The 13,310-nt window shown below is 59.4% G+C and overlaps 1 protein-coding gene across 3 annotated transcripts in view; it reads right to left on the minus strand.

Annotated features, from left to right (window-relative positions):
- AP2A2 (adaptor related protein complex 2 subunit alpha 2) overlaps positions 1-13,310 on the minus strand; it is a 91,385-nt gene that overhangs the window by 22,573 nt on the left and 55,502 nt on the right. For all 3 annotated transcript variants that reach the window (XM_045486378.1, XM_045486379.1, XM_045486377.1), the window contains exons 3-6: positions 9,942-10,084; positions 8,115-8,308; positions 4,851-4,980; positions 1,472-1,573 (exon numbers count right to left, since the gene is read on the minus strand). In XM_045486378.1, the coding sequence (XP_045342334.1) occupies positions 1,472-1,573; positions 4,851-4,980; positions 8,115-8,308; positions 9,942-10,084 (569 nt within the window). The remainder of the gene's footprint in view (positions 1-1,471; positions 1,574-4,850; positions 4,981-8,114; positions 8,309-9,941; positions 10,085-13,310) is intronic.

The following is a 13,310-nucleotide window of genomic DNA, read 5'->3' on the forward strand; positions in this document are numbered from 1 at the left end:
GTGCTCATATCTAAAATATGCAGAGAACAACTTCTACAAAACAATAAAAAAGCTAACTCTGTAGAAAAGTGGGCAAAAGACTTCTTAACAGGCACTTCACAGAAGAAGATGTTCAAGAAAGCAATAAACACGCAAAGCTGCCCAACCTCACTGACCCTGAAGAAAACGGACACGTAAATCACGAGACCCCGCCACACCCCAGAATGGCGAACATTTAAAAAGCCAAGATGCAGAGCAGCGGGAACTGCACGCTGCTGGCGGAGTGCCGTGGCACCGTCCCCTCAGGTGAAGCGCAGCCACACCACGAGCCAGCAGCGCCACTCCAGGGACACATCCACTAGCAATTCTCCCTCTCTCTCTCCCCCTCTCTCTCTCTCTCTCTCTCTCTCTCTCTCGCACACACACACACACACACACACCAACCGAGGCAGCAAAGCTGTTCCCAGCAGGTGATTCACACCCGCCTCAGCGCTGGACACGTATGCTGTGTGTTCAGACAAATTCTACAGCGTCAAAACCGAACGAACGGCACACAGGACAAATACGGTCATTCCACAATGCGGAGCATAATGGGACAAACATAAAAGACTACACCCCATACGCGGGATCCATCTGTGCGAAGGTTCAGGGCGCAGTCAGAGCTAGACAACAGAGTTAAGGACACCCGCTCAGGCAGCAAAGGAAAGGAAAGCAAGGAGCGAGGCCACACGAGTGAGGACAGGGCTCCCCACAGCAGGGGACCCAGCCGGCACCCCCGCCCCCACCCTAGGCAGCACGAGTGTGAGCCGGGCTGTTTCGCTCCGTGCACCTTCCTGTGCAGACAGGACACTTCTCAACTGACAAAAAGGTTGAAAGAAAACCCAAAGAATTCCTAACCAAGAAGAGTCCTCAGTCCCGAATTTGCAAACTGAGCCAAACACCTTGTACTCTAAACGGTAAACCAACGTATTATTTAAAATTATCTTAATAATTTTATTTAATTATTTAATAATTATTATTTAATAATAATTAATAATTATTTAATTTAATAAGTTAATTTAATAAACCAACGTATTATTTAAAATTATCTTAATAATTTTATTTAGTTAATTTAATAATTCTTATCTAATAATAATTAATAATTATTTAATTTAATAATTTAATAAGCCAACGTATTATTTAAAATAACTCAGACCAGGGGTGCCTGGGTGGCGCAGTCGGTTAAGCGTCCGACTTCAGCCCGGTCACGATCTCACGGTCCGTGAGTTCGAGCCCCACGTCAGGCTCTGGGCTGACGGCTCAGAGCCTGGAGCCTGTTTCCGATTCTGTGTCTCCCTCTCTCTCTGCCCCTCCCCCGTTCATGCTCTGTCTCTCTCTGTCCCAAAAATAAATAAACGTTGAAGAAAATAAAATAAAATAAAATAAAATAAAATAAAATAAAATAACTCAGACCAAACTGCACCCTGAGACCCACTCCCATCGACAGACTCACCCTGCTTAACCTGGACACGGCCAGAGAGACAGAAGTCTTGAACTCCTCGGGGTTCTTCTGGGCCAAGGTGGTAATGAGGCTGGTGGCCGCGGTCACCACACCCTGGAACAGACACAACAGATACATGCTGTGACTGCAGCCAAAGTGCCTGGCTTCTCATTGCAAAGTCATTTTCCGAATAAAACTTTAAATGGAGAGCAAACACCTGTAGTCCATGGGCCAGATTCACAGATCTCTACCAATCAAGAGCGCACATATCCCATTTTCTTTTTGGAGCTTCTCTTTGCAAGCCTGGACACGTGGCCCAGACCCCTGCGGCAGCGGAGGCCCCATCCTGACTGGCCCTCCTGCCCTTCTCTGGGTCTGGCCACCTGTCTGGTCCTGTGGGCAGCTGCACTCACTGCTGCCCCTGATTTGAATCACTCTGTGTGGGGGCACCTGGCTGGCTCAGCCAGTGGAGCGTGCAACTCTTGATCTTGGGGTTGTGAGTTCAAACCTCACACTGGGTGTAAAATAAAATCTTTTAAAAAGAGAGAAGGGGCGGCTGAGTGGCTCAGTCAGTTAAACGTCCAACTTCGGCTCAGGGCATGATCTCGCGGTTCATGAGTTCGAGCCCCGTGTGGGGCTCTGTGCTGACAGCTCAGAGCCTGGAGCTTGCTTCGGATTCTGTGTCTCCCTCTCTCTGCCCCTCCCCCACTCATGCGCTGTTTCTGTCTCTCAAAAACGAATAAACATTAAAAAAAAAAAATTTTTTTTTAAAGAAAAAAAATCACTCTGTGTGGACTGGGGAGGGAGACATTATTTAGACTCCAGCGCAGAACAACAAATGAGAGAGCCCACTCTTCCCCTTCTCTGGAAGCAGTCCAGGCTGTGTCCCCACCACACTGGCCCCCGAAGCACCCCAGACCCAGGCGAGACTCCCTCCCTGCAGGGCCCCCACACGGCACCCGGCCTCAACGTGCGGGGACTCTCCCTGCAGACGGCTGTCCCCGCACCACCAGGAGCGGCTCCCGGCAATCCACATCTCTTGAAGGCAGATGCTGGTGAAGAAAAGACGCCCTCACAGATACGTGAACAAAGGAATGCCACTACCAACGGTGAGGACGAGGACAAAGCCCAGGAGAGCCCTGGCCCCCCCCCCCCGCCGGACCCGGCTGGCCATCCTCCACCGTGCTCCTGGGCAGGTGGGACAAGACCAGCATTTCGAGCAGCTGCGAAGCTTCGAGGACGGAGACCGCGGGGGAGAGCCAGAGCTGAGCGCTTCCTTCAGCCTTCCAATGACAGCGTGAAGGCTGCACCAAACGGACCTAACTGGCCTCAACGCCCACTTCTCAGCAGGCAGAGTAAGTACCGACAGATTCCCCTCGCAAGCCAGCTCTGACAGGTCAGTATTCGTGAGCGCGCAGGTCCCACCGGGGCGGAGCTGGTCCCCACGGCTCCTAAGCGTGTGGGGCTCCGCCTGGCCCACCACGAGGACAGAACAAATCTGCGCGTTGTGAGGAGACTCCTAAAGCGCAGTGGCTCACGTCCTCTGCACCCTGCAGGGGCCTTCGTAGGAAGGGCAGTGTGAGGAGACCGGGGCAGGCCCAAACGGCCCTCGGTGCTGCCCCCCGGCCACAGCCCGTGGCCTGCCCCCCCGCACATACACACACCCCCTCAGCTCCTCCGCTGCTCTCCGAACACAGGACCCACAGGGGCTGGCTCGCTCTGCCACCCAGCTGCCACCCCTCTGGGCATTCTTTGACCTTGAAACCAAAGAAAGCCAAGTCTCGGGCCTCCTTCACCGGCAAAGCCAGGAAGTGTCTGACACGGAAGCCAAGGCCACACGGAGGACAGGCGCCAAGAGAACAGTGAACGTGGGCCGAGAACAGCAGGATAAAAGGAGGCGGGGTGATGATGGGCTCAGCCCTCCAGTGGTCTGGCTGGGCCGGCCCCTCCACCTCTCCCGCTTCGAGCTGGGTTCTGTAGCCAAGCTCTGGTGCCTGTAGCCAAGAATGTGCCAGGCAGCGCACCTGGTGAAGCAGACTCATGTGCATCGGGGCACCAAAGCAGACCCCATAGCTAGGGCTGCAGGATCTTTGGGTGTCAGCGAGAGGAATCCTGCGGGCAGCTGGGATAGTCCCCGTCACTGTGACAAGTGCTGGGGGTGGACGTCTGCTGGCCAAGGGCTTTGGTGTCGGTTGGCCGTGTGGCTCGGGCCCCCCAAGCTGTCCCAGTTCTGACCCTCCGTCACCTCCTGGTTCAAATCCGCATCTATGTGAAGCCGTTCCGTCTCTCCGAGCCTCGGTTTCCTCAGGTGCGCAACTAGAAAAAGCCCCACTGCCTCGCAGGGGCTGCCTGATGGGTGACCCGTGGCCTCAAGCCTCACGGCCACCAGCATGGCTTCCCGGCTCTACCAGCGGAGTCTGAACCTGAACAGACCGAGGGTGACCCAGCGTGCAGGCCTAACCCTAACCCCACCCCCCCCCACCCCCGCCCAGGCCCTTCCCCCTCTCCCCAGGACTTGGCCACAGAGGCAGAGCTCCACCCTCAGGGAGGGCTGCCGTGCTTGGACACAAACACCCAGTAAACGTGGGCAACGACAACGTGGGAACAGCCCCCAGGGCAGCCGCAGCACAGCAAGCTTGCCGACACGGCCACCGGCTCTCTCCTCTGAATCTGCACGCAATGATCATTTATTTTTAATTTTTGAGGTAGGTTCGTTTCCGGGAAAAAACATAGTAAGCAGCTTGCATACTAACCCCCATCTACTCAGGAGGAAACCCTGTGTTACATTTCAATTCTCTCAGTGTTACAACAGAATTCGCACAGCGCAAAGCCACTGTGCCGAACGCCTGCTCCAACGTGACCCCATCTCCTGGTGTCACAACCCTGTATGCCCCGGCTGGTGTGGACCGGACCTGTGACCCATGTCAAACCACAACCACCAAACGTTCCTGTCTACGACACAGGGAGGACACTCAGGCCTGGCCTGTGGAGCAGTCGTGCAGGTTAGCAAAACTGCGGGCAGGAGCTTAGGCGGGGGTCACGGGACACCCTCACCACCGCCTGACAGACAGGCACACCACACGGACTGCCCTCCCTGGACAGGGTGTCTCCAGAAGCCGCTGATCTCGGACTGGCCGGTCTGTGCGGCCCCAGCACACGGGAAGCCTTGCGACAGCTAGCTCTGGGGCGGGCTGGAGGTCGTGTCTGCACGTTCCCACCCCCAGGAAGGAGGGGCGCCTCCCCCTAGCCACAGGAGCGCACACACGCTCACAGGCTCAGTGGACTAAGCTCGGTGTCCCCTCAGAAAGCACCGAGCTGCTGTTTTCTTAATGGCCATCCCAGAGACGGTCACTTGGTGGGGTGAGCAGGACCCTGGTCCAAAGGCACTTACCAAATGCTGGTCGTTGAGGAGGTGCACCACGCGGGACGTCCAGTCACCCATGGGGACGAGGTCGGGAGACGTTCGGTACAAACGCAGCAAACACAGGGCGGCACTCTGCTTCACGCTGTCCATGGTGTCTCTGAAAGACAAACACCGGTGGTCGCTCGAGAACACGGCTGGCACCCCACGTGGCCCCAACAAGCTAAGCATGGCCCCGAGCCTCACAGATCATACCCCGGAGTAACCTGGAGACCAGGTCGCTACACCCTCCCGTGTGGTCCAGCCCACGCCCACCGCCTCCGAGAGGTGTCCGTGTGGACCACGTGTGGACAGTGACAGACGGCTTCTGCTCTGAAGACCTGCCTCTGGCTCCTGCCCAAGACAATCAACAGCAAAGAATCCCACCAGGAAAGGTGTCTCATCTCCAAAAGTGTCAGTTCTGGTATTTTTCCCAACTGCTGAATAAGACCTTGGCTATGCAAGACTGACCAAATGCAACTCATGCTCCTCTCTGCTTGGATCACGGTATTTTTTTCAAAACTCAGTTAACAACATACAATCAAAACAGAAAGAACAGAGAGCCTTGCACTGCCACAAAACGCCCCCGGCGATTTCCTCCCGTGTCCAAAACCCCTGTCGGGTGCCCTTGTGAGGCACCCCACCCCCTGCTTCTCTCCGTGCTGGGACAGCAGAGGCAGGGATTCAAATGCCCTCCTGCCCCTTCGTGCGGCTGACTGTGAAAGGTAGCCCCTGAGCCACAGAGCCCGGGGTCCCTGGAGCACAGCAAGCACTGAGAAGCTAGGTCAGAACGACTGCAGACAGCCCGGGAGAGGGACATCTGGAGGGTTTCCTGCTCTGGTTTTAATGCTGGCGGCGGGCAGAGAACGTCCCCAGGGCTGTTTATCCCTCCTCCCCACCAAACCCCAGCCAAATTCCGCTGAGCCGCCCACCAAGGAACCGCCCCGTGGAGGCCGTCTGAAAGAGAACACGGCAGGGCGACGGTGGAAGCAGTGGGGGCTCCTGCTCCACGTGGAGGGGAGAGGAGGGCTGGGGACCGTCGTCACCATTTACCTGCCTCATAGCTTTCTTGGCCCTAAATCCAGCCCAACACGAGAAACCCTCAAGCTGCTCCCCATTCTGCCCCCGGGAGAAACTGCCTTCACAGAAACCCCGCAGGATCCTACTGCCCCGGGGGAGCAGTCCGTCCCTGGCCCTCTCTGGCCCCACACCACCCTCACAAGGAGCAGGCAGCACACCCCACAGGCCTTATGGCAGAGCCGCCCCAGGTCACCACTGCGTTTCCGTGCTCGCACGGGAGGGCCTTCCTGCCCCCGGGACCCGCGCCAGAAGAACATTCGAGGAGAGGGAAGTACGGCGTCCAACACCCCTGGGGAGGCCGGGGAGGCCACTGCCCGCTCTGTGTCAGTTCTATCTCGGGCCCACGGCCCAGCGCCCGGCACCCTCGCTTCCCGAACGCCTGCTGGGGGCCGCCGTCCCGCCCCCAACGTGCCAACTCCAGCGCAGTTATGTGACTGCTGACAATCTCCTCTGCATCTGCCACCCCTGCAATGCCTCAGTCCGTCTCTGGCCGTCTCCAGCCTGAGCACTTCACCTTGAGCTGCCCGTGGGTTAACTGCACATTCAAGAGCTGGGAATGGCGTTCGAATAGGGCTCGTGGGTACCACGCGGCCTGAGCCTCTTGGTGTAGGCTTGTCTGTGACCTCGATTCTGACAGGTAATCCAGCGGGGTGGGCATGACCGCGCCAGGTCCCCTAGGCCGTGAAACTCGCAGGCACGGCTCAAGTGTCTTCCCGCCGCAGGATTCTCCCCCGTCCCGTCCACGCTGGGCCTCGCCGTGCACCCCCTGTGCCCTTTGACTGTAGGTGCGGTCCGTCCTTTACTTCAGGAAAGCGTTCTTCAATTGCCATCTGAATGCTCTCCAGAGATTATCTCTGTTTTACGTCACACTCGTCCAACAGGCATTTTTCAAGCACTTACTGCGTACCAGGTATTGGTCAAAACGCTGGAAATAAAGCAATGGCCACAGCAGACAGAAACCTCAGCCCCCAGGAGCCTGCCTTCCGCGGGCGGAGGCAGGCAGGGTGCAGACGTGTTCCCTGGTGTGCGCCAGGAACAGGGCAAGGGCCAGGCGGCAGCCAGAGCAGGGAAGGGGGTTCAGGGAAGGCCTTGCCCAACCTGGTGCAGCCCTAACGAGTGAGGAAAGCAAGGTGCCGTGCGGCCCTGAACCCACACCCACCCCGGTGGGGTCCGGACCCGAACGCCCCCGCCAGGGTCACTCTGCTCACATCAAGTCCCTCGAGTCTCTTCTCAGTTTGCGCTCAGGGCGGCCACCATGCCCCACAGCTCTCATCGGCAGACGGGGAGCGTCGTCTCGGCTCCCCACCTGCTTCCTCGGCTCTGCTGTCCTTCCAGTGAGTGACCTGCTCCCGGCGTGTGTCTCTGAGTGCCCCGCCCCCCTTCCCGTGGGGCCTTGCTTCCGGCCTGGCCTCTCCGTCTCCCTCTGGTGGCACACGCCTCGGACAGACACTCCTCCGGGGCTTGTATGGCCACAGCCCTTCTGGTCACTGGTGCAGCCCAGGGCTCGCCCCAGAGGCACAGCTGAGCCTCGGGGAGGAGCGTCCGTGTGCCACAGGGTTTGGGGCGGTGTCCCGGCATCCAGAGCGCCGTGCACCGCCGGCCATCCTGGAAGAGTTCGGTCCTGACGAAGTGCCCGGGCCTGGGGCGCTTGTTGAGCCAGATGTGTCACCAGGGTGTGGACCCTGGGTCAGTTCCCCAGCTCAGCAGAGTCCGGGAACACGAACGCAGGACCCTGCCTCTGCCATGCCCCGTGGCACCCTTCCAGAGCGGCCTACTCTGCCCCATGTGGCCCCTCTCCAAATCAAAGGGGGTGGGGGTAGGTCTCTAAGAATTCTGTGCTTGAACTTTTCCTCAGTGACACTCTGGAGAAAGGGCGAGAAGGGGTGCTGCGCCACAACCCAGGACGACGCGCTCCTTCTTCGGCAGCCGCGTGGGAGGCTGGGCCCTTGTCGGTTGGTTGCAGCCGGCAGGGCCCTTCTTCCAGGCTCTTCCAAACCCCGGCGGTACTGGGGCAGGAGAGGCGTGACGGGACTTCGCCAGGCACCTACACGTATGGTTGCCCCGCCGCCTAAGACAGGGAGACGAACTCATCCTAGAAATCCTCTAAGTAGCTGCATGTTTGGTTCACTTAACGCGAGAGACGCACGCACTTCCGACAAGTCACGGGGCACATACCCAGCGACGAGGATTTTCGGAATCTCCCCAGCAAACGCCTCGGCCATCTCTCGGCTGCCCACGTTGGCGATGCAGTGCAGGGCCAGGCCCATGAAGGTGGGGTTCCGACTGGCCAGGTCGTTCTTGATGGCGTTGTTGATGAGCCGGATCAGCTCGCTGTTGGAGTTCACCAGCACAGAGATGAAGAGGTAGCCCTGGTTCCGGAGAGACAAGAGGACAGAGAGCTCGTGACAACCCGGGTCGACACGGACAACGAGGCACAAGCGTCCAGCCTTGGGCTGGCCTCCCGACGCCTCCGCTGCCCGGTGTCCTGCAGGAGGGGTCGCGCCACAGAGGGTTCCTCTGCACTCTGATGAAAGCACCAGGGTCGTTAAGAGGCAAAGTCCCTGCTTCCGGCTCTGCCATAAGACAGTCCTGAGGGACGCACCCAAGAGGCACTTAGACGTCCCCGTGGGAACCAGACGCCTCGGTCCCCAGTCCCACCTCCCATCCCACTCACCTATCCATGGTACCACGTGTGAGCAATGTGGACTCACCACTGTCCCAAACAGGGCGGAAAGGACCCTGATTGGAAGGCCCCAAGAAACCACGATGAGTTCCCGAAACCCTGCTCACTCCGGCCTCACCCTCTCTCTTGATCTGTCTCTGCGCCCTCACCACTGGCCCAACTCCAGCCCCGTGTCACCCCTGCCGTCCACACTCTCCCCATGCAGGGGACACAGTGACCTTCTCAAGACTCATCTCATCACTGACCGTGCCGGTGAAACTCCTGTGCAGCTTCCTGTTGGCCTTGGGAGAAAGGCCCCACCCACAAGCCCACCTCCCCCGTCTCCCCTCCAGCCACCGCTGCCCCTTCAGCTCCGGCACACGTGAGCCCAGCTGGGCGCTACTGGCTCTGTCTGCCCTCATCCCCCAGTTAAGCCCTCGTCCTTCTGTCCCCGCTCAGGATGCCCTCCTTGGAGGACCTTCCCTACTGGCCAGCCCCTCTCAGGGCCCCAGAAAGCTCTCCACACCTTCTGCCCTGGGCACTGGCCACAGCTATAATTCTCCGTTTACGAACCGCATGATGCCATCTCCTCACTGAAAAAGGGCAAGGCCCACATCTGCTTTTGGTCCCTATGTCCCCAGGGGCCTCCCAGCAGACTGCTTGGTCCATGGCAGACACCCAAATTCTTATCAGGTAAATACCAATACTTCATGACATTCCTGGGGGGGTCTAGGGTCTTTTGGTTTTTTGTTATTTTACTTCCTGTAAGTTAAATTTTCAGACAGAGGAAACTGTTAACTTTGCAACACTGGGGGAAACATAAAAATATTGCTACTCTGAGGAGCTACAGGGCTAAAGCTACAAAGCCGGAGAGGGCTTCAGGGGCCCAGTGGCCAGCGCCATCTGGAAGGGCACTGGGAGCCGCAAGCAGGGCAAGGGCACACCCAGGAGCAGCTCTTCTGCCACGGGGGTGTGGCGGCCTTGCCAGAAAGGGAAAGTGGTACAGGGACCACGGGGAGCGGGTCGGGGGGGGGGGGGGGGGGTTGTCCGTGCCGGTGAGTTAGCCAGACACTCTGGGGCAGGAAGCAGGCCTGCCCCAGACACCCCAGCCTGGCTCCCTGCAGCATCCATCTAGACCCACAGGAAGTCTCGGCTGCAGGGGAGCTGGAAAGAAAGAGCAAGGAAAGAAACGGCCTCCAAATCAGAAGAACCCCGCCCAGGAGAAAAGGCCCTTCCACGGGCAAGATTGCCTCCTGGAGGGGAGGGGGGCCCTGGGGCCGCCTCAGGTGTCCTGGATGCCAGCCCCACCCCGACCCCCGCCCCCCTCCAGCGACACTCACGATCTGCTTCTCCGTGTATCTGTTGGAGCTCAGCAGGTTCACGGCCTCCATGTGCCCAAAGTCAATGTCATGACCCAGGAGGAAGATGAACAGCAACTTGCAGACGTACTTCTTTTTACTGTAGCCATCGAGAGCCTTGTCACCTACAGAAAAGGTGGGTGAAGTGGGAGGGCAGGGAAGTCGTCGGCAGGAGCTGGACAGCAGGGCGCGGGCCCGCCTTCCACCGCACACGGGGCACCACCGTGCTGCACACGAGTGCGGTGACAGGTGACGTTTCCAGACCGGGTTATGCACGGCAGAACCCAAGGGTGCGGCTTCCCTCAGAAACCGAAGCCAGAATCCTTACATCAAGAGCTCTGCCCGCCCCCCCCCCACAGCCACCCCCCCCCCCCGCCCCCAACAGCCCTGGGCAGGCCAGGCCCCAGGGGGCCTCCCTGGGACCAACCAGCCCTGCCAGGGCCCCTGGAGTCAGCAAGTCAGGCTTTTAAATAAGTTCTTTCCCGCAGGCGGATGAGCATGCTCTAAATGACCCCCCTTCACTTCAGTTTTAGGACAAAGCACCCACCCGCAGAAGTCACACACGAGAGGGCCAGAGGAACCGTGTCTTCACCCTAAACACAGCGCAAACGAGCACCTCACAAGACATCATGACGAGGCGGGTTCGAGACACATCACTGGCAGAACACAAACTGCTATTTAAAAAAGACCACCCAAGGGCGCCCGAGTGGCTCTGGTGGTTAAGCGTCCAACTTCGGCTCAGGTCATGATCTCGCGGTTCGTGAGTTCGAACGGGCTCTGGGCTGACGGCTCAGGGCCCGGAGCCTACTTCCGATTCTGTGTCTCCCTCTGTCTGCCCCTCCCCTGCCTGCACTCTGTCTCTCGCATTGTCTCAAAAATAAATAAACATTTAAAAAAAAATAGAAAAGACCACCCTGCGCCATTTTAAGGATCGAAGTTCTCAATTCGCCGGACGAGGACACAGTTTTCCTTAGAGCCCACCGCTAGCGGACTGCAGAGGTGACAACTAGAGAGATGGGTCATCTTTCTGAGCTGGGTCTCCCAGTGACACTGCTGTCACAGTGTGAAGGACCCGTGTGGGACATGCGAGGGCTGAAGGGGACTCGGGGACAGCACTGGCCTCACAAGTCGGGACCCTCGTGCTCGTGGGCCAACAAGCACTGGCTGACCATGGAGAGCGGTCTGGAAGGCCTCCCCCAAGACTTCCCAGGGGGACAATCACATGTCAGCCAGTCAGCTGGTCACCTCACCTCGAGACGTTCTGAGAAACCCTCCCTTTTCACCAACAAACTGATATACAATGTAATGGCCTAAGAGTATAAAAGGAGCCCAGGCCTGGTTTCCTCCACCACTGCCAGCCCCCACTGGCTCATCCGCTCCCCGCACCCGGGGAGCCCAGCTCTGGCTGGGACGCCCCCCATCTGCTGTGGGAAAGAGTCTGTAGGCTCAGCACATGCAGCCCAGGGCAAGCAGCACCGATCTCCCATCTCCTGCCCACCCGGATTCCATCACCTTCCGGAAGCCTCCTCTGACAACCAAGCCTAAGGTACCACCCTACCTCCTCTCACCTCCTGGAGACAGGTCTCTGCTACTCAGAGCACATCTTAAAGGAAAACACAGCAGCATCCAGAGAGAGAGAACAGCTCGGTCAGACTGAGCTCTGTGGAGACGGCCACAGAAGCACCTGGGGGCTCCTTCCCTGAAACCCCTTACTGGTTTCTGCTCCTGCAGGACCTCGGACACAGGGTCCCTCCTACAGCCCTCCCGGATGCCAGGAGGCTTACAGCAGGGCCGTCACTAAGGCAAGAATAACCAGGCACCTCCTGGCCCTGGTGCGTGGCTATGATGTACAGTAACGGCCAGTGCCCAGAAGGCAGCTTCGGGAACTCACAAGGTACTGCAGAGAGTGGGGACGAACCTGGGTGCCGGCCCAGAGGGCAGTCCGGCACGCCACCCTGCCTGAAGCCAGAGCCCCGCCCCCAGTGAGAGGGTGGCTCTCCCAAGGGGAACCAGCAGGGAGACGCCCGACCGTGCCACGGGCCCGGCGTGACCGGGAAAGAAACGACGGCCCCAAGAGAGCGGGGCTCACATTATGCCTACGTGCCTCCCCCAGGCACCCGCCCAGTCCAGCCCCACCTGCTCTCAGGGGCTCCTCACCTACTCAAGAGTGACCCGTGGGGAAGCCTCCCCTTTCCACGGACCGCCCCCACCTTGGGTCCTGTCGTGGAGGGCGGTGCGGACGGGAGGGAAGCACTCACTTCCCACACGTACGCTGGAGTCTGGCTGGGGCGGGGGGAGGGTCCCGTGGGCTTCGTGCGGTCTGGGGAGCACTGGCTGCCGCTGCCCCGCCGTCTCGGGGCCCACGGTGACTCCAGTGCTTTCTCTGGCAAGTGTCCAACCACCGGCCTTCCCAGCAGCAGCTACAAGGGCTGCAGACTCAGGGACCGGGTCCCCTCCCGGCTCAAGAGATACACCACGGCGGCCCTGCCGGCCCTCACGGGCAAGGAAGGAGACACGGGTGCACCTCAGTCTCCTGAGCGGCCTCAAAAACAAAGAGCTCTGCTCACTCCGCAGCCCAGATGCTTTGTTTCCGTCAACAAAGAGTGTGCTTGCTGGCCCCGCCTGCGTCCACCCGCACGTCCCCAGCACCCAGCACCCACCCACCTCAGGAGCAAGGCCCGGGCAGGGCGTGCGCCACAAACCCCGGCCACATGGGTAGCCCCGCATCCTCTCCGTTCTTGAGGAGACCGAGCCCATCTCCCAAGGACAGAACTGGCTGGCTGGACACAGTGTCCCCATGCCACCTGTCAGTTCCAAGCGCACCTCCACGAACGGCCCAGGGCAGAGCCCTCTGCACGCCTCTCCCTCGTGGCTGTCTCAGTACAGGGCCGCTGTGGGGGGCGGGGGGCGGTGCCACAGCTGCAGAAGGGGCCCTCCTGCAGTTTGGGGTGAGGACTGGAGGGGCTCCGAGGTCCCACAGTGAATTTGGGGCCCCACCCTGGCCATAACCTTCTCACGGCCCTCTCAAGGTGACCCCGGTGCCCACGCCATCATCCGGATCCCCTCTGCAGCCCCACGCTACCAGCCTGCCCGAGGTGGGTCGCCGCCCTCTGAGAGTTCCTGACGGCCCGTGCCCTGGCCCGGCCAAACCAGCTGCCTTCTCTCTCTCCAGGGGCTGAGCTACCCCTTTGCTCCAAGGAGGGGCCTGCAGATCTGTCCTCCTGGGGGCTCTGCTTGGGCCCGAGGGGCCATACCTTGGGCCTTGCAGTCACCCTCACCAGAACTCAGGAGTTCCTCCCAGTGACCGTCCCTCCAAGCTGGTGTGGTTTCACTCGGACCAGACCAGACTGA

This window comes from Leopardus geoffroyi, chromosome D1 (assembly GCF_018350155.1).
Source record: "Leopardus geoffroyi isolate Oge1 chromosome D1, O.geoffroyi_Oge1_pat1.0, whole genome shotgun sequence".
Taxonomy (NCBI): Eukaryota; Metazoa; Chordata; class Mammalia; order Carnivora; family Felidae; genus Leopardus; species Leopardus geoffroyi.